This window comes from Sinocyclocheilus rhinocerous, unplaced genomic scaffold, assembly GCF_001515625.1.
Source record: "Sinocyclocheilus rhinocerous isolate Xijiao unplaced genomic scaffold, SAMN03320098_v1.1 scaffold1219, whole genome shotgun sequence".
Lineage (NCBI taxonomy): Eukaryota > Metazoa > Chordata > Actinopteri > Cypriniformes > Cyprinidae > Sinocyclocheilus > Sinocyclocheilus rhinocerous.
In genome coordinates this window covers 836,806-863,618 of record NW_015634012.1, presented here as the reverse complement: position 1 = coordinate 863,618, position 26,813 = coordinate 836,806, and the positions used below count along the sequence as shown (strand labels likewise).

Genomic DNA, 26,813 nt, shown 5'->3' with positions numbered 1-26,813 from the left:
TCTTCTGCTTCCGCTGTAGTTCAACTAGCGGTTTGAAATGTGTAACTGCAGAACAACATGGACACTCCAACGCTGAAGTATCACGTGAAAAATCCGCGGCGTTGGTGCTACACATAAGCATAAATTCAGCCTTCACACTTTCTCCAGTGGAAGAGCCTCACGTAATAAGAAAATCTCTGGCTGTAGCCGAATTTCTCACTGATGATGCTAAGGTAAGTGTTTTTAAATGCGTTACTGAGAAATTGGTAGTCTGTTCTGGGTGGTTGCTAGGGCGTTGCTAGCGTGCTAAAGTTGTTGCATACTTTATGTCCCTCATTTCATCCCTCACCCATTTTACCTGACAGGTAGTGATGGGCAAAACAAAGCTTTTTGAAACAATTGAACCAATTGTTTTGTCAAAATATCTTGCTGTTTCAAAGCACTCGAATCTTGCCTGCAGGTCAAAACTGTGTAAATGCAATGAAAACTCAAACATACATAAAAATACCTTTTACAAACCAACTGCAGATATTTTATTGAAAGTGTAATCTATTAAATGCAATTAACAGATAATCTAATAGCATCAAATATTAAGTGTCTGTATTACTTTATTAAATTCTAGAACTTCTTTTGTTTTATTATTGGCCTGATTAACCAAACTCTTCATAACTACATCTCTTCCTTTTTTTTTATGCAAATGTGTCATTAAAATGTCTGCAAATTTATACAAACTGATTCGAGATCAGGTAAAAACCATATAGCCACTGGTTCACAGAGATCAGCTACTAGCAGCGAACCATTGAAATTTCAAAGCATTTTGAAACAGTTATGACGTATCAAAACCTCATTTGCTGAAATCACATGACTCTGGCAGTTTGATGTGAGCTCCAAATCACTGGTTTGAAACAAATTATTTGTTAATGTTTCAAAGCTTAACAAAGAAGTGTTTCGAAAATTGCACATAACTAGTTCTGGGTGTAAAAGGTGTAACAGCACACTTTTCTCAACAAGCCGCATGATTTGTGGTATCATTCATGTCAGTAGCACAGCTAGTTCCAGGTACACACTAAAGTGTATTACTTGGGGTTAGGGGTTTGTTTAAATCTCTAACCTTCAGTATGAGCAATTGGTGGGATTGGGGCTGTCTTTAAAGGACTGCAATGCCCCAATTTAATTTCTTTGCAGTGTATGGCTATATCATGGGTCGTTGTGACCTCTCTGAGTTAGTTTAACCCTGCTGACCTCCTTACCTACAGCCCTGTATGTTAGCATTAAAGTGCACCAGGTTTGTGTTCAAGAGGGGTTGCTTAAATGGGTTTGTTTGCTTGGCCCCTCTGGACCCTCTTCCTCCATGAGTAATGATGAGGGACCCAGTGGACCTCGTCCAGGAATTAGATAAATGAGAGCACGCATTGCTCCTTGAGTAAACATTTGAGCCCAAATGACTGATGGAGACTTTGGAAAGAATGGCACAGACAGATTAATCTCCTGACCGAAGACTGACACAGTTGGAGACACTGAAGATTCACTGCCAGCCCGAATCAATTGTAAGTTCACCTTCGCCAGCATTAGGGTCCACTGGCGGTTAGTGTCACCTCAGTTTAATGACAGACTAGGGAAGTGCCATGATGGTTAACTACTCATCCATCAACCGACTAGTCAGTTTTACTAATTTGCTATTTTTATTTTATTATTTGTTATTTTTTTTATGATAATTTATGTTTATTATCTATTTATTAACCTTCTAAAGCCTGGCATATGAAAGAGTCTTCAGAAAAATCTATAAACATCAAAATATGCTAAATATATATATTTTAAAAAAAAAGCATTATACTTGGTACATCAGACTTTTATGGCTCCTATAGTATGACATAAAAGAATATGGAGCTCATACTTGAGGAGGGGGAAAAAAACACCTCAGTTTTAATCAGAGGACCAAACTGAGCAAAAATATGAAATTTGTTGCAGTGTATGATATTTATATGGCCAAAAAGTAAGAAGAAGCTGGTACCTTGTAATGTAAATCAATGAGATCTTTATAACAGACTACTTACATAAAATGCATATAAATAAGTTGTCACTATATTTTATGTCTTAATAAGATGATATTTAAATGCTTAGTTTTATGATAAAAAATCTGTAGTTTTAATTGTGCATTTAGTTCAATGCAATGATGATTGAGAGATGGACAAATAAACATTCCATAAAAGCCAGATGTATCACATTTTTAACATGATTTTTCAGGGGGAAAAAAATATTTTTACTTGCAAAAAAAAAAAAAATACAAACTATCAATCAGAAGTCAGAACACAAGTTTTGACCAAAATTTGTGTATCAAATATAGGCTTAATCATTCATTTAAAGGGGTCCTATTATGCTTTTTCACTTTTTAAACTTTAGTTAGTCTGTAATGTTGCTGTTTGAGCATAAAAAATATCTGCAAAGTTACAAAGCTCAAAGTCCACTTCAAAAGGAGATATTTTATTTAATAGAAATCACTTTTCAAAAACTACAACGAATGACTCGTTTGGACTACAACGCATATTTTCCAGGATTTGTGATATCACAAATATCGACGAATGGGACGAGACCTGGTTGAGCTGCACTAGAGAAGGCAATGAGTGTTATCACTGTGTCTGAGACTCGCTAGCTTTCCCAAGGCAGACGAACTTAGAGTGATTACCACACTGGCCCAGCTAACCAATCACAGCACATTTCGTATTTCAGAAGGCGGGCCTTCATTTGATTCGAGCCGTTCATGCAAGACTGGGGGGAGAGGTGTTGTAATAATGTAAAATAAGTGAAAAATAATGTGTTTTTCGAACAACCTAGTATGAGAGCATGTTCTAATCTAGTACACCCCCAAAACAAAATCAAGACTTTGTAAAAGAGCATAATAGGACCCCTTTAATAATTCAATTCAGACAGATGTGTTTTGTGCCATTACATCATTTGCATTTGACCAACATCTTATCTGAGTTCTCTCTGTCTCCTGACCATATATCGCCTTGTATGAGTTAGTTTTTTAGTTAGTGGACAACCAGCATCTGCTCAGATCTGCACATGCCCCCCACAGATACTCAAATCTTGCCAGCTTGAAGATTAATTGTGTCGTTGTCAGTTTCTAATTGTTCAAAGAGCGGAGGATTGTGGTTGTGACTTTGGAGTTAAGCTTTTTCTGAATGATCAGAGAGGGACACATTTAGTGAGAATATGCCATTGTAGTAGCATTTTAGTTTTGAATTTAAAGACATAGTTCAACAAAACTGAAGATTGTCATTATTTTATGTAATTTTTGGGTGAACTATTCCTTTAAAATCCAGTGTTATCCTGCAGCTACACACTAATTGTCCCTATGGAACATAAAAAGAGACACAGACAAATGTAAACAACCCAAATGCTTCAGGAACGTATAGTCCTCTCATGTATTACACAGGTCCATTTGGAATCTGTCAGCCTTTCTAAAGCTTTAAAAGCCTGCAAATGCAAACTAATAAGTCACTAGAGAAACTGAGTGACAGGGCTGAGGGAGTATAGAGGGCCGTGTATAGATGATAACATTGTTACGTTCAGCCAATACGCTATCATTGTTTACATTCACCTCACTTCGAGGTTTGCAAAGAACCGTAAGTCTGCTTCCCCAGAGGACAAACCCCTGAGCTTAACTGAAGACGAACACTTTATGATGCAAGTCTCAAGCTGTTAATGATGACACCATGTTGAGTATTACACCAATAGACTAACAGTGTTGTTATGGCTACTATCGTAAGCAGACCAGTTTAAAGTTTTTGAATAAAGGTTCTGCTAAATGAAGAAAGTTTACTATTAAAACTACATTTATATTTTATAGCTCTACAAAAATGCCACATTTCAGATTTTTTCATTGGGCCACACTATGTTTTGTGAAGTGAAGAATAGAAAATGACTGAAGTGAGTAAAATTAATAGTGTATCTTAGGTCAGTATAGTGGCCATGAATTAGACCTCTGCTCCAGCTTGTAGTTCCCCTGAAGTCTCGACAAGAGAATGAAACAAGGGCTTCAATCACTTAATGACACTTAATATTCTCTTAACAACTGAGTTCAAAGATTCAGCACAACGCTTGTTAAAGTAGTTGCTAACTAATTCTAAGCCTTTAGGATTTTGTTCAAGCGAGACCTCAACACCTTCTTGACAGCAGAACGTCTCTCCCAGGCCTTCACAAGATATGCACCATTGAGTTTTGCCAAGTCAGTTTCTGTGAGAGTTGTGGTTAACAGAGAAAACTCATCAGTACTTAATCATCGTCAATTTTTGGCAAAACACACCTCACCTGAATTTATAAAAAAAAGTTAAAAAGCATGCAATTCAGCACTGTCAGTGTTGCCGGTGGCTAAAAACAGTCTGTTAGAAAACTCACTTGAGAAAAATACAAAGGTGTGCCTAGGATGGGAGGCTGTTTGACGGTTGGTTTTTGTAAAGTTGCACAACAACAAAAACAGTGTTTACTTTCACAGAAGTTTCATCCAAGCATTCACTGGATCCTTAATGTCATAAAACAAGCAATTACATCTGGTTGACTGAGAGAAGCCGTTGAAGACTGATGTGAGAGAGCACATTTGTAATGCTCCGCTTTTTATGCCAACATCTTTATCGTCTCAATCAGAGGTAGAAAGAGCTTTTGATTTGAAACTTCCAGTGTCTCTTAACAGCTCTCAATTCTTCTTCTTATGTTGTTGATTCAGACTCTCTTGTGCTTATTGTGAGATGTTCAAAAGCCCTCAACATCAGTGTCACCATCGGTGCAAGTATGTGCTAATGACTCATCTGACCCTTGACCTCATCTTGCTGTGGCTTCCGAGTGGCCGCTGTGTTTGCAGACATGAGAAGTGTATGTTGAAGTATGACTTCATCTTGTATGCATTAATCCAATGTCCATAAAAAGTCTGCAAGATAACAAGTGTATATAAAGTGGGACAGCAACAGTTGCCAAGGTAAGACTGGTCAGTCTTAAGGCAGGGCTTAGCAAAAGGTAATTTTGTCAGTTCTTGGCCAGAATAAGCTGCAATGTGAATGAAACTTTATGCAGTCTGGCTCTGAGCGAGAAAATGACTGACTGAATTCAAGCTCACTCGCTTAGCCCACAATTTATGTCGTTGTATGCAAAATGCCCCCCTAGATAGCTAAGCTAGCTAATGTAAGCTAATGCTGCGTCACATGTGTAGTTTATGCTTCTGTTTTTGTGTATGTGTATGAAAACATATTTTACAAAAAATATGCACCCAACTCAAAATTCACACTCTTTTATTCAGCTTGACAGCAAAATGGTACAAAAATATTGAATGTGTTATTATAACATGCAGCTTTGTTTTGTTTCATTTCTCAGACTCGTGTGCCTCAAATTGTAACCCATCCAAAGCAAGCAGTTTGGATACACCTGCGGTAATAAACTAAGATTAGTGGCGCAGATGGATAATTGCAGAGATTAGCATCAGTGCTGGCTCTGAAATCATCATCAAAAGCACATTAGACTCAAGGCTCAAGGGCATATCTCCATTATTACACATTCAGACCCAACTGTGCCCTGTCTCTCATGGGCACAAACACTGCCTTAAATCTGAATGCCTTTACTCCTAAAACATTCAGTGTACAATCCAGAAAATCTGATAACCATATTTCTGTCATGACAACTCTCGGAGAGTTTATGCTGCTGCTGCAGAGCAAGTACCAGGACTTGCTACTGCTAATACATCCACAGACATGCTGCTGTGAGCATGTAGGAAATACTGCTGCTGCACATATAACACATATAAAATAACCCTCTATATAACGTACATGATATTACCCTGTAGCAGATCTATACAGGTGGAGCTGGGGAAGGTGGAGGGTTTCTGAAGCATGCTGCAACTGCTACAGCAAGCACTAGCTGAGTATTTGAATGTTGAGCAGCAAGCTCATTGGCTGCTGATGTGAAAAGAACAGCTAAATCAGCTACGCCATGTGAATGATGATGTGATTATATCAGATTGAGTTAGAACCTATCAATCTGTGGCATCTAGAATTTCATGACAGAACTTTGTATTGAAATCTTTACTTTTGACCAAGATATCTTCTTATGAACATTCAAAGTTCTAGAAAATTGCTTCAGTATCAATCATCTCCCCTTCATATTAAACTTTTTTTTAATTATTATTCTGCACACAAACAGGCATATATAAACATTTCATTATTTCACTTCATTACTTCATGGTAATCACAGGGTGCTTTCACACTGACGCAAACTTGAGTTTTTGATTATTTGATGTCAGAGTTCACTTTATTTTGTTTTTTGAATGTGGGTGTGCACCACTGAAACTGTCCCTGCTTCTGCTTCAACATCCCCAAAAGTTCTGGCATTGTGTGTTGGTGAAAGTAAAAAAATAAAAATAAAAATCTTACTAGAATTCTTACTTCTGTTCTCTGGCACTGTTAAGTCTGGAAGCGTTCATGGTCGTTCAACTTTCAAGCTGTCAACTTGCGGCCTGAGAAGCTGCCTCGGAACTCATATGGTATATATAGTCTGATCTCAAGACTTCACTTTATATTTATGGTCAATGAAGGGCCTATAACTGGGTGATACTGAGTGTTGAATCAAATATGAAGAGCTATACCCACATTCCAAGAGTTTTGGGTACCATAAATTACATTGGAATGAGAAACTGATGGCTATTAAGGGATGTTTCTATAAGCCAGTCCATTGTAAACAGTCTTCCATTGCAAAATATCTTCTCAAGCTTACAATCTATCAAATTATTGTCGGTGTATTTAACAGTCCATTCACTGAATGGGAGGGGAGTGAGACTTTTTGTATATTGGGGGAAAAGAAGCACCTCATCAGACCCAAAGGATTGTCAAAACTGTGCTAGAAATCAGGACATGTTAGGGTTGTCTGACATTAACATTGAAATTCTATGCACATGTTTTGATTTGCTTTCAAAATTGTTGCCGATTGAGTTCATCAGTTTATTTTAGGACACTGATTTAGCAGAAGGTCCGGGCTGAAACCAGTCCTTTGAAAAGAAATTCATGCTGGGTGGAAACCATTTTCCTGACTGTATAAATGAATATCTTTTACCCCTCATCCCTTGCTTGCAGATTTCATAAAGCTGACATTGATTTGATCTTGTGTTTTTTTTTTTGTGATTTGCTTCTGAATCTGATTAATGTACTGTTGCAGCAGAATAGTTTTGACAGTACAAAAATGCATCTTGTTCCAGCACCAACTCATATGGGTTCATATTTGGATCCACTTTTCCAGTTTTATTTATTATTTGCAAATGTTTAATAAGTGTTGAAACATATAAAGAAGAGTTTGCTCACAATAAACCATTATGAATATATTCTTGAAATTCAGAGTCCAGTTTGGTACTCTTGGTCCAGCTTTTAGATTTTTAGCAACCGTTTGATCAGAGAAATTCAGATCCAGTATAGATTCTGCCAAATGTAAATGACTGTTACTTGTGGCCAAATTAGTTTTATTGTATTCATATAACTGCAAATTACAGTAATCCAATTACTTTTGTGCGTTGCCGCACATTTAAGTTTTCATTAACATTTCATAAACATTTTCCTGAGTTTGACTAAATCTGTCATTTACTTAACATCAGTTATAGCATATTTCTCTTTATGTGACATTTCTTTAGATTTATTTATGAGGGTCTCTGGAAGACACTACAGTGAACTGTTGATGGAACTCCAAAGCTGTTGGAGAGGAAATAGTTGCGAAGAATAAAATTCAACTCAAACAGTTAGTGAAATGCTATAATTATATACTGTAACAATTCCCAGGATTTGTGACAAATTAAATATACTGTACTATTTGCCATCAAACCACCAGAGCTTTTACTTAGAAAGTTCCTACTTTAAAACAGCAGGACCTCAGACAACAGTGCTGAATGCTTGGACACAGAGAGGGTTTACTTTGGCAGATGAGTGTAACTTTGAGCTGTAGAGAGTGCAGAGGGAATGGATGGCCAAATTTCTAGGTTTCACTAGAAGATTTCATATTTCCTTAAAGTGATTCATTAACTATGACAATCACTTAAATCTTAAAGAGTCTTAAAACCACACACACACACACATACTGAAGTGCTTATACAAGATGAGAATGGGAAAAGAGAAGAAGATGGGAGTCAAATTAATATTGTACTCAATTTGAGTTTGTATAATGCTAATGAACAAGTAATTTCACATTAATCCAAACCTAAATTAAGAGACAATTAGTTTAGACAATCAGTTAGAAATTGTTTGGACAACATTGCAAACAAACAGTCACATGATCAAATTAGTCTATCGATGTATTTTAATAGATCCAGGTTAGTTTTATTTTTTGTCAATATACCAGCAAATAGTAGCATTTCAAGTACCGAATCAATCAATTGAAACTGCCAGTTAAACTGATCTTAATAAATAAACTAAACTTTTAAATAAACTGGTTTTTAGCCTCTCTAACTAGTATTTTGCTACTGAAGCTTTAATCTGATTCTATTAACTCTTCTCAGTCTTAACACTCTTATTCTCGCAAGCTACTAGGAAGGGTTGCAAAATGAGTGTAATGTCACGGTCTATAGTAAAACTTAATGGCCAAATACAAAGCTCATTAAAATCACTGCAATATTCATGACATGATAATTTGGGAATCGAATTCATGACACTGGCATTGCTAGCACCATACGCTACTGTTTGAGCTACAGGAATACAAGAAACACAGCCATGATGAACTAAGAATGACACCATTTTTGTAAAACCCATAAAAATCCATTCACTCATATTAAAATGTGAAGGGAGCTATCAGAAGCTAAATATGTTCTAAATATAAGGTTTTGCTTAACTGTAAAACAGCAACATGTTTTTAAAGCATATGCATTTCTCAACTGTGAGAGTTTTCAAAGTATTTTCAAAGGTTTCATGTCAGAATCAGGCAGCAGCAGTTGATTTATGATAGCATCATCTTGTTTGCAATGCGACATGAAAAGATGAGAAAGATTCCATCTGCCTTTTCATTATTTCACATGTCAGGAACATTAAAGCCATGTTAGACGCTCACTATGCTGGTGCAGATATGATACTAAAATGAGAACAAACTACCTACATACAATGTATGTTTAGGTGTGGCTAACTCTTAACTTTTATAAAGAATATCTCTTTGGATTTGAGACTTTAGTCTTTGCAACTTTACAGATCTTCTTTATGCACCAAGAGCTTGTAACACTCTAAAGAGAAAGGAAAAAATGAAATCGCATCATATGACCCCTTTAAAGAATCACATCCGTACTGCTGACTTTTTACTTGTTGTTGACACAGAGATGGGTTTGCAATGCGTTTGCAATATGTGCCAGCATGTGAGCATAAACGAAATAACACTACAGATCCTGCTAATAGAAAATGTTAGCTGGTCCATTGTGGAATCTGAAGGTGTAAGTGAAAATGAGACTTCAAAGACAACGTGGTGGAGAGGCAAGTTTGGAAATAATTTCAGGATCATAACAGAGTCCTCAGATGTGGTGTGATCTCAGGCAGACTTGCCACAGAAACCGACTGCTGTTCAATTCAACACACTGATGAATTGAATGAATGTGAAAATTGAGTAATTCAGTACGTACAGCTAGTTTAGAAGGCTGTTAGCATCATGTGCTTCAACTTGAAACAACATTGACAATGCATTTAATGTTCATATTCATGTGGCATATTTTCAAGAGAAACTGAATATTAAGCTGTAAATAATGTTTTATACATTGGGATTTGATTCACTTAAAAAATGTAATTGGTGTAAAAAATGGTGTGACTGGTGTAGACATGTTCAGTCAGAAATTGCTAGTAAATTTCACAATTAGTTATAAAGAGACAGCAAGTAACACATTGAATTAAATGTGAAATTTCGAAGTAGAAAGATTGAAATAGTATTTTCTTGTAACACACTCCAACTTCAACAAATCATTTTACAGTGTTGGATTATGGAGTAGGACATTACTGGTTATGTCATTAAAAAAAAAAAATAATTCAGAGGCGGAGAAAGTTAATACATTTTGATAAAATGTTATGATGTTTCCCCCCTTGGTCAAGGAATATTTATTAGAAAAGTCAATAGGATTTCATGTTGTTTGTACCTAAATATTCTACTGTTTCCTTACAGAATCTTCTCTGTTGTAATGTTTTAATCAACCTATATATATATATATATATATATATATATATATAGTTCTAGCAACACTGAACAGTACACAAAATGCATCTTCTTGACACCTTGTTGAGATTGAGAGACATCTCCGTTTTCATTCTGCCCACCTCTGTAAGTGACAATCCTACAGTGAAGAAAGGAAAAAGTCTTTCAGATCTCTCCTCAAAAGTGTGCTGAATAAAGAACCATGAGAACAGAGAGCATTGCCAAGGTGACAGAGAGTGACATGCCCAGGCAAGAAACCATGGAAACATTTAGAATTCTGCAAAGTAGGTCTGTAACGAATCAAGACTCCGATGTTCGGAGCAGAACGAAGGAGCAGAAGAGTTTGAACGGGTAGCAGCAGTATCCACAGAAACACAAAATACAACCTTCATGACAAATGGACAAGAAAACGTTCTGGGAGAGAGATATTTAAAGCTGAAGTGTCACTTTTGAAGGAGATGTAACGTTTTGTAAGATTTCACACTAGTCAAGACATCTGCTGATGGACCTTTGCTCTCACCTCAAGTTTGGTTTAAGAAGCAGCATTTCTTCTTCCTCAAACAAACATTTACATTTCAGTTAAAGGTTTCACATTTTCATCTGAACCATGGCCTATGTGACTTTATTTGCACATTAGATATTAATAAAATGTCTTGCTACATATTTTACACACTTAAACTGTTTTCATGTACATGTTCTGAACTTAAAGGGATAGTTCAACTTTAGTTGCTGGTCCCCATTGACTTGCATACTAGTGTTTTTTTTTCTTTCTTCCATACTATGGAAGTCAATGGAGACCAGCAACTGAAGGTGAACTGTCCCTTTAAGTAGCATATTCATCACTTCTTAGGAATGCTTACATGAGTTCAAAGAGCAAAGGATTAAGTGAAGATAGTAATTTTTTTTGTTCACTACAGCAGCACCAAACAGAACTGCAAAAATAACAAATGTTTTCAAACAGGTTTCCCAAACACTCCCGTCTGCCATTGGTCACACAAACTCATGACTCCGCCCCCAAACTGACACCATTGGTTGAGCCATGTTGCTGGTCGGGGTGCTCAAATAATAACATCAGCTTTTCCACATTTTTGGGGTGAGTGAACCTACAAATGGCTTTCTGCTCAGCTGTGATAGGCGTGAGTATTTTTCAGAAAATCCTGGTAATTAATTTCAACCAGATGTTGACAGAAAAGTGTGAAAAGTATGTAGGATGGATATTAACTTGGAAGTAAGTGAGAACAGAACTCCATAAAGTAATTGCTCTTTCTTTTGACAGATATACATCATTATTTCTCTGTTGTTGACATTGTAGGATAGAATTCACTGAACTGAATAGTCTAAAGAAACATTTAAACTATATGTTTCAAAACTAACATACAAAATTACTGCTGTAGGGCAAAATGTAAAAGTTTTTGACTTAACACTTTTTAACACACTCATAATTACTGAGATATGTTTTTGACAGCTTTCCCATCTGGCAGCCCTGCTCTCCGCCATCTTCACTGTCTTTGATAAAGGCTATTTTAGTAACACTTCAGAATACTGTTCTGTCATATAACTACACAGGAACAAATGAGTAACTCAATATTAGCACTGTAGTAACTACTACTATAAACTAACAAGAAACTCTGATTAATGAATTAGTAAGTATTAGTGCTTAGTCGAATGTGGTAGTTCACTATTAGCTAACCAGTAGTCTCGCGTAGCCAGACCTTCAGACTGACGGCAGAAGGTCTTGGAACCTTGGCCACTTTGAATGGGCTTTTTATTTCTGGTTCTCAGGAGGATATGGCCCAAGAGGCCATATGACTGACAGGTAAAGCAACCAATCACGTTTCGTTTTGTGCCGCGTCATGTTTAGGGGCATGGAAATGTCCTCACAATAACAGACCGGTGTGTAAAACACTTGGACGTGCCGCGAACTTTAAATATTACACATACTTTTAAAAGTCCAGCGTTTAGTTGATCCTGATAAGCGCTCATTGTCACAGTTGTAAACACGACGGCTTGCTTCTAACATGAGGGGGTTTGGCGTCACAGCATATTTGTTTCCAGGCGGAACGTTAAAGAACGCGACACACGCGTCTTACGGAAATCCTGTATAATTCAACCAATCCGATGACGACTTCGAAACTCCTGAAGTGTTTCCACTTTTGTGTGCCGTATGCATCAGACGTTCAGCAAACAGTCCGTGGGCGTGACGTTTGAGGATGAGACTAGCTAACCAGTAACTACTATTTTTTCATATCTACCAGAGAACAACTATATACAGGTCCTTAATTAATATAAATAATGCATAATGTATAATTAATTCTAAAGTGGCGGTCATAGTAACCCACTAGACTAATGAATCCTTCAGAAGGAATTACTAATCATTTGGATCAGTATTCTAAAGTGAAGATCATGGGTAACCCATTAGTAATGACTGAAATCATTATGAACTTTTGAGGTTGTTTGTAAGGTTCTGGATAGTAATTCCTTCTGATGGATTTGGTAACACTTGAGTCATTATTAGTGGGTTACCATGTTTTTCAATTTAGAATACTGATCCAAATAATTAGTATTATTTTTATCCTTTAGAAGGATGTAGCAACACTTAAGTCATTACTATCCAAAAGCTTACCTCAAAAGCTTACAATGACTTCAGTCACTATTAGGGAGTTATCATGCTTTTCACTTTAGAATACTGATCCAAATAATTAGGGTTTGGTAATACTTGAGTCATTGCTAGTGAGTTACTATGAACTTCATTTTAGAATTAATTGTACATTTTACATTTTTCACATTAATTATGAACCTGTATATAGTTCTTAGTAGTTCTCCGGGAGATGGGGGGGGGGGAATAGTAGTTACTGATTAGCTATAGTGAACTGCCAATTTCAACTGAGTGCTATAACTTACAGAGTTCCTTGTTAGTTAATAGTAGTTACTAGAATGTTAATAGTGCATTACTCATTTATTCATTAATGACGGAACAGTATTCTAAAGTGTTACTGTTATTTTGAACAAAAAAAAAAAAAATCTTAAAATTCCCTGTTTGTCCTCGCACATAAAATACAAAAATGGATTGAGGATGGGTGTGGATAAAGCTTAATTTATGGTGACATCAAAGAGACAGATTGAGCATTATAAAAATAAATAAAAAGAGAGGACGGTATAACCATCCTTATCTCTAAGAGCCAAGCCGGTTGACCCACCGTACCTCAGACATGCGGTGAGCTCCTTTACATTTAGAGCTTTCTTGATGCTTAAAGCCAGGTTACACTTTGGTTGTAGATGGTACTGATAACAAGGACAGACAACAGAGAGGTCATTGTAATCCCACTGGGGGTCCTCATGCCCCATTACTGTGATTGTGAGGATGACACTGGGTCAAGGTCATAGTACTATAGTGGAAATATAGGATCTTCATCTCTTTTTGTCCTCTTGAGCTGAGTTTATGCTTATTTTAGGGCTGATGCCAGCAGGGGATAAATATTACCATCTGCTACTAATGTGGGAATGGTGATTTCCCATCTTTACCAAATGAGGCTTGTTGTACTTCTGTTAGGAGCTCAGGAATGCTTCATCTTGCTCCATCCAAGTTGGCACAATCTTAGCAGGGAACCTAGTTGAAAGTTTTCACTTGTAAAATGCATCGGTGCATCTTTTGCTAAAGAAAAGAGACAATTAAATGTCAACTAGTCGATGGTTGATATTCATCAAAAGAATATCTCTTTGAAAGATGATCTCTTTATGTCTTCTCATATTACTCTATTTACAAGTGCTGCTGCATATACGGATTAAGTGTGAATAAAGCAAATCTCGTTTTTCATGGTTAAGTAATACTGTCTATTTATATAAAACTTATACTGTCAGCAATGAAGACATTTTTATAGCAGGGAAATCCAGCCCACTCTCAAACTCGGATTAGGACCCATGTTGAGAACCATATGTAAAATCCACTAATCTTATTTGCTAAAGCCTAAAGCCTAAAACTCTGGCATGGCTGGTATTAGGAAAGTCAAGTGCTTTACCCAGCATACAAGGGCTTGAACAGTTTAAAGGCTTCTAAAACAAAAGGGATTTAACCTCTGTGAAGAATAGCATGCTCATTACCAAGCCAAGTTTTAATTTGTTTTAAAAAGTTTATAATGGGGTTTTACTAAGCACATTCAGCCCAAATAGGATAACACTCAAACTAAATTAAAAAAGTTTAATTGAACATACTGTAGAGCCACTTACTGTTTATGAAACGAGTGCCACCTAAATATTAAAATAAATAAACAATACAGCAAAATAACAGCAAAAATTCTCCTCCTATTGGCTTCCATTAAACACACTGTCTGTTTTTCGGAATTAAAATGATTTCTGAGCCACACAAATTATTTATTGATATTATTATAATATCTAAATTAAATACATCATGGTAGATATTTACCATTGATCAGTTTGTTTTGGGAAGGCTCTGGAAAGGTTTGAGAGTAATTAGTCACATGACATTTATGGCTCTGGTTAAAGTAATGGCAAGAATTGAGCACCTATAATCAAAGATGGCATATTTTGGGGGGGTCCCAAATGTGAATGTTAATGGATAGCTTTCATAGATTGTCTCTAAAATACACGTAGATATGAAGGAGTATTTTAAAATATAAAAGAGTGACATACAGCAGCTTTAAACACTCAACACCATTTCCTCCACACGCCATATTTAAGAATCCAGAGCATATTAAAAGTGGTTGAATCTGTAATGATAAATAGCCACAGCCACTGGAATAGTCTTATTATATATGTCTGAAAACGGAAATATTTGTTCATTCATGACCATTTTTGAGCCATGCAGGTTTTCAATCAATACACTTCAGGGAATATTTGCATATGAACTACATATGTTATTATTTAATGCTCTTAATAATGTTGACTTTTATACCATGTGTCTCCAAGTATCCCAGACAGCACAAGTGTTTAGGTCGGCCATGGTCAAAGCCAGTTTATAGACTCCTTAGTTGGCCAAAGTCGACTTAAAACCTTTTCGGTCTGTCTATAGGAAAAGGTGGCTGTCTTTGGGCTCATGTAATCTCTCCATCATAGTGCATATGGCTTCCATCATATGCTTTTCCTTTCAACATTGAAAATAATGAGAAATGTTTCTTGAGCAGCAAAGCATATTCGAATGATTTCTGAATGATCATGTGACACTAAGACTGGAGTAATGCTGCTGAAAATGAAAATCAGCTTTGCATCACAGGAATACATTACATTTTAAAATATATACAAATAGAAAATGGAATGTTAAATTGTAGTGATATTTTACAATATTACTGTTTGTACTGTATTTTTGATCAAATAAATGCAGCCTTGGTGAGACTTCTTTCAAAAACATAACTAACTTTTGATCAATAGTGTATATCCAAACATACAAACATGTAAATGTTAATGATTACGAATTCTGATGAGAGGCAGACATTTCATAAAACATATGTCCCTGAATAAAAATAATCCACACCCTGTTACATAACATTTCCAGAACGGGGTGTTTTGCGGCAGTTTTACTGTGTTATTCCCTCAAAGAGCAGCAGGTCTTGTTGGCTCAGTCATGTTGTGGATTGTCAGGTGTCTGCTCTCTGTTTTTCTCACCCGTCAAACAACAGCAGCTTAGCACATTTCAGCCTGCGGTTATCTGTGCAAACAACAATCCCCCAGCTGGGAGAAAGCTTTTACAGTTTGTGTCTACCTTCTCCGTGTATAATTGCTGAGAGGGTGCTTCTTCACGAGTTCTGCCAGGCATCCCGCTATCGCCAGGGGCTTCTTTTATGTCGCGCTAACAGCTAAACGAGGGCCATTTGTAAGCCATTAAAGATTGCCTGATAATAGATGGAGGTAATCACTGCTTGTTGATCACATAAAATTGTGGGACTAAAGAGGACGGGCATGACTGCCTCAAGGGTAACCCGTCATCTTGATTGAAGTTGTGAAGTGAAGAGTTTGTCAGGCTTGTCAATGCAGGAACACACTGAAGCTGCTTTCATTTTACAGTTGCGTTGAACGTGTTTGAAATGCAGGAACAGGGAATTATTTGAGTGTTTGCAAGGCTCTAATTTCTCTTGAATCACCAAGGTAACAGTGGTCATGATGTGCCAGTTAACAGCAGGTGCTGTTTCAGGAGCCCAAGGGAACCATCTCCACCCTCCAAATGGTCTCCTGTGACCTAACAACAAGTGCTAGAGGCTATGCTTTCTCCCGAAGCCTCAGAAAACAGCTCATCAGGTTGAAAAAACATAGTTGGATTGGTGGTAATATTGTGGCTGGTCTCATAATCTGACTGTTGAAACGGTACAGATTGAAGAAATCCAAACTGGCAAACTCCTATTACATCCAATTGCTCTTTTTCTGACAGTGGTGATTAACAAATGACAAACAAATGTTCATTTCCATTGAGTATAGGTCACTGATAAACATCACTGTAATGACTTTCATTTGGGTTAAGTCTATAGCACATGTTATATAAATGTAATGTTATATATTACTGTGGAAGATTGCTTCCACTATGGAATAATAAAAATGTAATTGCCACTTTTTATTTCGCAGTTCTGAGGTACAGAATTATAAAATGTAATCTGAGAATTCTGAAAAAAAAAACTGTGAGATGCAAACTATGAATTCTGAAAAAAAAGTCAAAATTGTGAGATGTAAACTTACAGCTATGAGTTCATAACATGCAGTTGTGAGGAAAGAAATCTGAATTGTGAGATGTAAATGAAGAATTCCAAAAAAAAAAAAAGAAAGGCTAGATGTAAACTCAGATTTGCAAAAATCTGAATTGTGAGATCAAAAGTTGGAATTCATTTGTTGTGTATGGAGACATTCTTCCAAGCACAACAGATCAGTGTATGTACAATGAAATATGAATATATTTGCTAATAAATTAATCAATGTTTCTTTAGAAATGATTATTTAAAGTAACATTAAGTAAAAATCTGTTAAACATTTTAGGGTATACACTGTAATATAATATACTCTACACTACCAGTCGAAGTCGACTTTTCAAATATTTCTTTAAAGAATTCTCTTATGCTCACCAAAGCTGCATTTATTTGACCAAAAATACAGTAAAAATGGTAATATTGTGAAATATTATTACAATTTAAAACAACTGTTTTTATGTTAAAATATGTGTCACATGATCCTTTCAGTGTATGTACAATGAAATATGAATATATTTGCTAATAAATTAATCAATGTTTCTTTAGAAATGATTATTTAAAGTAACATTAAGTAAAAATCTGTTAAACATTTTAGGGTATACACTGTAATATAATATACACTACCAGTCGAAGTCGACTTTTCAAATATTTCTTTAAAGAATTCTCTTATGCTCACCAAAGCTGCATTTATTTGATCAAAAATACAGTAAAAATGGTAATATTGTGAAATATTATTACAATTTAAAACAACTGTTTTTATGTTAAAATATGTGTCACATGATCCTTCAGAAATCTGTCTAATATGCTGATTTGATGCTCAAGAAGTTTATTATTATTATTATTAATGTTGAAAACAGTTTTGCTGCTTAACATTTTTTTTGTGGAAACCATGAAAAATTCTACTTGCATCAGTAAACACTAGAATATAAGACATGTTAAGCTCTGGTAAAAAATAGATTTATTTCATCACAGCACAGAAATACTCAGTGTCTCGTACCTCTGACAGGACTGTTTGGTTTGAAGTTGGAAAGAAACAACCGTACAATAATTTTGAACTCATTTTCATTGGATGCATTATAAAAACAACAGCATTTGAAAGTACATAATAAGGGTTGAATAAAACTCAACCACTGATGTATGAAAAAAAAAAAAAACATGACTAGGGAAACTTCACTTTCCCTTTTTGTAATTCCTGTGAGGTATGAAATGAGTTAACTGAACTTCTCCATTTCATATTCATACTGAAAAGGCTTTAGATTCTTTTTTAAGAAAAAACATTTTATGACATGTTTCATGCAAAGTCTTACAGTAACATGAAGTCATTATATAGAAAGAGATGTGTGAACATTTCTGTCTAGCTGCATTGCATTGCCTTTCTCTTCTTGAGAATTATAAATACAGTCTCAGACTTTTGTAACAGAGAATCAAACACAGTTAAAGTATCTGTCTTCACAACGCTAACTCATAACCAATTCGTACGTATTTTACGAGGTGGCTAATTCGTACGACCTCACTCGTACGATTTGTCTAGACCCCAGTGACGGGTAGGTTTAGGGGCGGGGTTAGGAGTAGGTAATTCGTACAAATTCATATGAATTGTGCAACTCGTAAAATACGTACGATTTAGCACAAATCGTATAAATTTGTACGAGTGAGGTCGTACGAATTAGCCACCTCATAAAATATGTACGAATTACCGTGAGATTGGGCTGGTCTTCAAGGACTTCCCGTGTGTAATGCTGATGTTGAAAATGACATTTTCTTAAATGAAGTTAAACAGCTGGTGTCCCAAACTTAATTTTTCTGCCATAATTGACAAGTCGTATAGCTTTATGTGTATTGATCCACAAAATGGCTTTGGAACAGCTGAGACAATATAATGAGCCTTTAAACCCTTTAAAATGAAGGATGGTGTGCTGGAAAACAGTAGATAATATTTACTAAAGCAAAAATTAGGGCCTGTTACGCAGCTCAACAGAGAAATGTTTTCCATGACTCATCAAATACCCGTAATTAGTTTCATTGTGCTATTTTCCTTTGTCAAGCATCCCTCTCCTAAATTCCTACGTCAAATCATTTTTTTCCTATTAAAAAAGACAAAATATCAAGCTTACAGATTTGACCAGAATGTAAAAGGTAGAAAATTGCAGAACGTACAACAACAGATAGGCTGCCGAGTGAGTATATTATTTTCAATAAATTATTATAAAATAGAGTTCTATACTTTTTACAATTAATTATTTTCCAAAAACGTGTTCCCAAAAACAAAACAAAAAATCAGTCCCAGCCAAAGTCATGGCCGGTCATATGGTAGAACTTTTTGTTAAATGGCTTGTAGAAGTCTCGCAGTCTTTGAATCACATCAGGATTGATGTTTGGATGCGTGCGGCCTTTAGTTTTGCCGAGGCAGTGCGGTTTGCTGTTGCTTTCAGGTCTTTTGAGGCAAGGGAAGCCCTTGGCGGAGTTAAAGTGAAAGTGTTTGTCCGTGACCTCCCTCCTCAGGCCCAGGAATTGCTGTACACGGGCCATTTCCCCGGCCGGGTCGCTAATCAGACGCTCCCCACTTACAAACAACAACTGGCTCATGGGGAAGAACTGCAGCCACTGCTCCAGATGCCTGGCGTACATGCCGATCTGCACCGCGCTCCACGAGGTGTCTATTAGATTCGCTGTGATGTTTTTAAAAGTCAAGCTCTCAAAGGACGGGATGTCGGGTTTCTTTGAACGGGTCTGCGTGTAGTCCGAGATCGCCCGGGTTACTGGGTCTCTAACCACAACTATCAGCTTAGTGCCCTTAGACATGGCATGGATCCGGCCTGGAACCTCCTTGGTTACAAAGTAGCTTGGTGTCTTCTCCATAGTCAGCTGACCCTCCTGAGTTTTGGGCATTAGTTCCCTAGGAGCAGAGAGGCACGGGAGGGTGAGTATCAAAGGATGATTCATGATTCACAGACAGCACAGATATGATCTGTTGTACCGCTAAAGACACAGAGCTCAAAGAGGACAGTCTCACCATCAGAAGAGACACCCATGGATAGTCCAGCACTGTCTGATGCGTAATGCACCCAAAAAGACAAAATTGCAATTTGAGGATGGTTGTATCCAGTGTATTTAAGGTATAATATCAGCAGGATAAACCCATGATTTTAATGATATTGCACTTACACTATCATTTGAACTACAGAAATAAGAGTGTTTGCAAGAGTTTTTTTTGTAAAATTGGTACATGAAAAATGTAGCTGCATTTTAGAAGAGCAATACTACAAACTCCAATCTGATTGGCTCACTTTTATTGATTGATTGATTTACTAAATGTAAATGTTTTTTTTTTTCTTTCTTTACTTTTAAAGCACTAGACTGCAGCAATTGGTGCTTTTATTCCTAAAATAAATATTATATGTTTAATGCAATATAACACTTTATTTTAAGGCGATGTTGTTACATTGGAATTACGTTAATAAGTACTGAGTAATTTTAATCAACTACATGTACTTACTCTAGGGTTAAGATTAGCGTTAATATTTGGTTTAGGATTAGTTGCTTGTAATTATGCATAATTTACTGTTATTACTATAGTAAGTACATGTAACGTAACTATGTTACTTTAAAATAATATGTAACCATTTTTAACAGGGTGCTTTGGAATAATATTTATTGTGAAAAGTGGTTTAAAGATAAATCTAAACTGAATCAAAAATATTGTTAGTTTGTCTCTTCATGTTTATATATCTAAAAGCATTCTAACAGTGGTTTAAAAAGTCGTTACACAAGACTACAAAGAAAATATCAAAAGCTGTGGGGGTAATGTATAGAAAGCCATATTTTCAGATCCATAGCCAGACACGAGTAAATCTGAGAAACCACACAGACACTTAGAGTCAATATGAGTTATAGTGGCTGGATCACTGCACTTGTGTATATTATGAAGTTACTCTTCATCAATGAAGTTTTATTTAGCATACAAGAGAAAAGACAAATGTATATAAAAGACTCAGCATCCTTGCTTTTCCCCATTGTTTTACTTCAGAGTAGGTTTGTGCGTGTGTATGTAGAATTCATTTTAATCCCATGATACCTGAATCAGCAGTATCAGGCCAGCTGCTGTAATTGGCAAATTAGTCTTTTAACTTTAGCTAGCAAGCGGGGAATGGCTGAACTAGGTTGACTGAGGTTTATGCAAGACCAGACACTTACATAATGCATGTAATGATGGGAACAACAAACTCGGGGTCAATGCATGTGTAACGTATATATATTGACATTTTTGCAGATTTATTAAAAAAGAAAAACTGAAATATCTGAATACTTAGGACCATGTGATATTTCAGTTTTTTTTTTTTAATAAATCTGCAAAAATGTCAACAATTCTGTGTTTTTCTGTCAATATGGGGTGCTGTGTGTACATTAATGAGGAAAAAAAATTAACTTAAATGATTTTAGCAAATGGCTGCAATATAACAAAGAGTGAAAAATTTAAGGGGGTCTGAATACTTTCCGTACCCACTGTATATATATATATACTGTGTATATATGTGTGTGTGTGTGTGTGTATATACTGTGTATATATATATATATATATACATGCATGCATACATACATACATACATACTGTATATGTCTATTTTGGCAACTTTCTGACAAAAGAAAAATACAGTTGAACACTTAAATAACTTGAATTAATTTAATGATAATTTACACTACCATTCAAAAGTTTGGGAAGAACTTTCAGAATAACTTTTCGTCAAAGAATACTAAAAAATGTGTCACAGTTTCCACATAAAATATTAATGAGCACAACTGTTTCCAACTCTGATAATAATAAATGATTCTTGAGCAGCAAATCAGCATATCAGAATGATTTCTGAAGGATCATGTGACACTGAAGACTGGAGTAATGATGCTGAAAATGTAGCTTTACCATATATTAAAATATATTCAAATAGAAAACTGTTATTTTACATTGTAATAATATATCACAATATTTCTGTTTTTTTCTGAATTTTGATCAAATAAATGGAGCCTTGGTGAGCATAAGACACTTTTCAAAAACAATAAATATCTTACCAATTCCCAAACTTTTTAACGGTAGTATAGAACAAGTATTGTCTGGACAGCAAATGTGCAGCTAAGCTTAAAGAAAAAAAAAGAAAAGAAAAAAAAAATGTATAAATGTATATATATTATACAATGAGCTTGTTATAAAGTCTTTTAAAAAGTCAAAAACAGTCCAGTTTAATTCTATTGAACTAAACTATAGCTGTTTTGAGGAAGAAAAAAACTTTCACTCAGGAAGAAAATGTTTTACAAATATATAACATGACATGAGCCCTTTAAACTGTCAAACAAGATTAATGTATTTATACAGTTTGGACAAGCCTGTCGACTATCTGCTTGAAACAACAGCCGATTTATCCTAAGTCATTTATAGTTGCCAGTGACAAGAGTTTTGACATTGACAGATGTTTGAAAATAAAATTAACCATGGGGCTGAAAGTAGGGAAAGATATGTTGCCGCAATGATTACGCCCATTAAGACACATTACTAGGCATAGACTGTTGTCTTAACCTCTCATTCAAGACAAAGTTTAATAGATAATATCTAAGCAATTACTGGAATGAAGTGGGGAGGTGGGAAAGCATTTGTACTGGAGGAGGAAACGAGGAGAGGAGAAGAAAGAATGTTTTGAGGAATCGAGGGATGATGGTTAATCCTGTCAGGGGGATTGTAGTGGGTCGAGCTCATTAACCACCTACCAAAAAAAAAAAAAAAAAAACGCATGCGGTGCATCTTATGTAATCTTAGAAACCTCTCTTGCTATTTCTCTCTGGACTCTCATCATTAATAAGTGGTGTGAAAAAAACATAAACCTAATGAGACATAGACGCATGTGGGGGGTGCGGGGCCTCTGTATCTCTGCAATTACGTTCACAGTCCCCTAGATACACAAGCAGAGCCTTTTGTAGTGGCCCAGAGGGAAATGAAACACAACTGATCAAACTTTCCACCTGGTCCCCAAACAAAACAGACCTGAATCAGAACCGCATGCATTATACATACAAGCAGACAGACACAAACGTGGTGTCCTGTATTAAAATCTGAAGACATAAGTAGGGATGTAACGATTAACCGCGAGACGGTTGAAAATCGATTTAAATATGTGACGATTCAAATCGGTTGAGATGCTAAACAAATCGCGATTCAGTTAGGGGTAGGAGTTTATGTGAATGTATGTCTGAGGGGAACTTACTGTCTTTCGATGGCATTTTTTCTTTTCCTCTTGCCGCTGTATAATGCATATTAAAGTTCATAAGTGCAGCGCTGCTTTGTTTACAGAGGAAACCAAAGAAACGCTTTAAGCGCCACCTGCTGGCAGAGAGTGAATCTGCGTCTCATTCAGCTCGTTTGCTGTTTCTGTTTCATGCAGATATTTTTATGCATAATTTCACAAAACTGTGAAAAGTCAAACCATTCTGTTTTTGCTTCAAATTTCGAAATTATACAGTGTAATTTAGATTAAAAACTGCACTGTAAAAAATAAGTGTAACATTTTGTAAAAACGCTACATAGTAAAAGGACACATGTAATTTATAATTTGTCTTAAATCTCATTTTGTTAAAAATAAATCGTGAATCGAATCGAGATATCAAAATCGTGAATCGAATCGAATCGTGAGTTGAGTGAATCGTTACAGACATATGTGCTGTTGGGAAAAGAGTGACAAGCTTTTGCAATTTGTTCTTCTTAACAGACTGTGCAGCCGGAAGCAATGGCTGTCCAAACATCGTAATCCAGCGTGCTCTCTTACAAGCAAAACTCATTAAAGTTGGCTTCTGTGTAACAAGTGGCCAAAACATGCATTATTAGCAAAAAAGAAAAACAACAAACGTGTAAAGAGTGAAACTAGATTTTAAATTTTGTGAATTGTGCTTGCTTTATGAAAAAGAAGTGTGCTTAATTGGACTGAATGTGCACTTGTAGTGTACTTAAGTATATTTTATAAAAACTATTTGCATGTAATATTAATGAAATAAAAGGCCACTTAAGTGCACTAGAAGAGAGTACACTTTCATGGGTGTTTCTAAACAAACTTAAGTGCACTCGATGTCAAATGTTTACTTTAAAGTAAATTTTTTTAATTCATTATGTTTTAATAATCTTTTGTCATGCTTTATTTTTATATTTTGAATAACATACTAAAGCACATGTGAAGCACATGTAAATTATAATTTAAACTGTGGTGTTTTATTCAATATTACATTTAAAGTCAATATATTTAAATGTACTGAATTGCAACTTTTTTACAAATGTGTCATTTTTTTTACTGTGTGGAGACGTCTCGTTCTGTATCGCGTATCTTGTCAGTGTCTGCGCTTGCTTGGCCATTTGTTGTGGAGAAAATAAGGAAAGTGTGTCCAGCTGAATTAATGTAGTATTTTGTTAGAAGGGTACAAAAAAGCTTAGTTTACCGCGGCAGCCGTCATGTGAAGACCGATGAGTGTAAAGACCATCAACTCTACCATGCGACTCCACCGGGCAGGGACACCGGCAAACAGGGCCGTGCACAGACCTTTTGAGGGGCATGTGCTGAAACTGAAACGGGGCACCTGGGTAGTTGTCATTATTATTTATAGGGTCCTGTGTTTGTGAATTGCTCTTGTGTACTCCCTCTTTTTTTAATTGTATTATATATACAGTGGTGTGAAAAAGTGTTGGCCCCCTTCCTGATTTCTTATTTTTTTGCATATTTGTCTTGAGAGAGTGAGAAATACAAAAGAATAAAATAGTGTCAGTCTGCGTGACTCATGGCAGTAGTTCTGACTGGATAGTGACTGACAGACTCACTTCTTAAACTGCTCCTGGAAGCGATCCCTGTGGCCCTGCAGAGTATCTGCTGGCAGACCTGGAGGACATGAGAACGAGAGGACTGAGAGAGCACACTATTTTCAGCTCTACTTTTATTACATTTTATTATAATATCCAAAGGAACAATGCCAAATACAGAACAATGACAACTTTCCTACTAGAATACATAGTTAAAATAATAATAAATAAATAAAAATATTAATATTAGTGCTGTCAAAATTAGCACATTAATGCATGCAATTAATTTTTTCAGTTTAACGCATTAAATATTAAGGTAAATATTAATATACTTATTAAAGGATAAGTATCGCTTTTTATTTCTCCTCTTTCCTATTACTTGTTTCGCTTCTGTTTCAGTTTTTATAACCATTTCTTACTATGTGTAAGTAAGTTGTTGTTTTTTAGCATGTGTGTTTGGCAGTGTTATTTTTTAGGATTGCTGATAAACTACTGTCGTTTGATTTGTATTATTTGTATTTGTTATTTATTTTAATTTTAGTTACATTATGTCTGAATTTATTATGTCTGTATAGGTCTTTTATTAATTTTTTTGTTTTATTTGAGTTATTTTAATACTTCAACAAACTAAATGGAAATGAAATAATATATATATTGAATTTATAAATGCGTGTGTACATATACAGTATATATGTATGTGTGTGTGGTTGTACATACACATATGTAGTTGTTTTTTGGTGTTTGGCTTAGTGTTATGTTAGAATCATTATTATACTCTCTTATACCTTTTGTACTTTACTATTTTGAATTGCTTTTAGCTTTATTTTTTGTTTTTCATTTAAATGTTAAGTTTTGAAATTTTGTTGTATGCATTTGTCATTTTTATTTAATCTCTTTATTTTTAAAATGTGTATAGGTAGTATTTATAAAGTTTTAGCTTTTAGTTTTGGATCTGTTTTTATTTGTTTTAATACTACAATTGATTGCTTCCGTTGTCCTCATTTATAAGTCGCTTTGGATAAAAGCGTCTGATAAATGACTAAATAAATAAAAATAAATAAATAATTACAAATATATTTAAATACATGACATACAGGTTTTCACAGAAATGTCAATAAACTATATTTTTGTTTAGTTTAAATGCTTGTCAGTACATTCGGCAGTTCACTTTAACCATATTTCAAAGACAATTGAAGTAATTAATGAAATTACATATAAAGATGTACTGTAAGTCCTGTTGTGTACTCAAAAGTTTTTCTCCAAAAGTTTGTGTAAGGGTATGCTTTGAATTTACTAGTTATATAGTCCTAATCCACTTTTTACTTTATGAAAGTACACTATGAAGTATACTTATTACTTACTATATAGTAATAATTTTTTTTTGTTTAGTTTTTTGTGTAAGTTCTAGTTATTTTTAGGGAATTAATATCGCCTTACAGGGGAGGTCTAATGCTATTTCATACATTCTGATTTATTTACACTGTTAAAGAGTTGTATTCTCATGCTAAACATGGTCAACGTTTAAAACAAAATGAGTTGGACGTATGACAGAGTATTTCTGTGCCAAATACACTCCTTAAAGGGATAGTTCACCCAAAAATGAAAATTTGATGTTTATCTGCTTACCCCCAGGGCATCCAAGATGTAGGTGACTTTGTTTCTTCAGTAGAACACAAACGGAGATTTTTAACTCCAGCCATTGCAGTCTATCAGTCGTATAATGCATGGCAATGGTAACAAAATCTACGAGAGTAAAAAAAACATGCACAGACAAATCCAAATTAAACCCTGCGGCTCGTGACGACACATTGATGTCCTAAGACACGAAACGATCGGTTTGTGCGAGAAACCGAAAAGCATTTATATCATATTTTACCTCTAATACACCACTATGTCCAACTGCCTTGAGCGCGCGCACGGCATCCGGTGCGTGAGGTGTGTACGCGCTCTGGCGTAGTCAGATATGGAAGAAAGGAAAGTTACCAACATAGTTCAACGATTTGGTGTTTCCCAAAACCATAGCTCAAACGAACATTCGCAAATAGCGTCACAAACTTTTGCACAAGCTCTTGACCTGTGGTTACAAGCATAGTTTCTTGCTTGTATGACATATGGGCTCAATAAACAAGCTAAAATGCAGTACAATCTAA

The 26,813-nt window shown here is 35.5% G+C and overlaps 1 protein-coding gene and 1 long non-coding RNA gene across 2 annotated transcripts in view; one reads left to right on the top strand and one right to left on the bottom strand.

Annotated features, from left to right (window-relative positions):
* The first annotated feature begins 90 nt into the window (after positions 1-90).
* Positions 91-26,813, top strand: part of LOC107744968 (uncharacterized) — a 47,850-nt gene continuing 21,127 nt past the window's right edge. Inside the window, exon 1 of the long non-coding RNA XR_001640547.1 lies at positions 91-212. This is a non-coding gene — a long non-coding RNA (uncharacterized LOC107744968). The remainder of the gene's footprint in view (positions 213-26,813) is intronic.
* Positions 18,475-26,813, bottom strand: part of LOC107744967 (heparan sulfate glucosamine 3-O-sulfotransferase 3B1-like) — a 23,601-nt gene continuing 15,262 nt past the window's right edge. Inside the window, exon 2 of the mRNA XM_016558797.1 lies at positions 18,475-19,737. Coding sequence (XP_016414283.1) covers positions 19,119-19,737 — 619 coding nt within the window. The 3' untranslated portion in view covers positions 18,475-19,118. The remainder of the gene's footprint in view (positions 19,738-26,813) is intronic.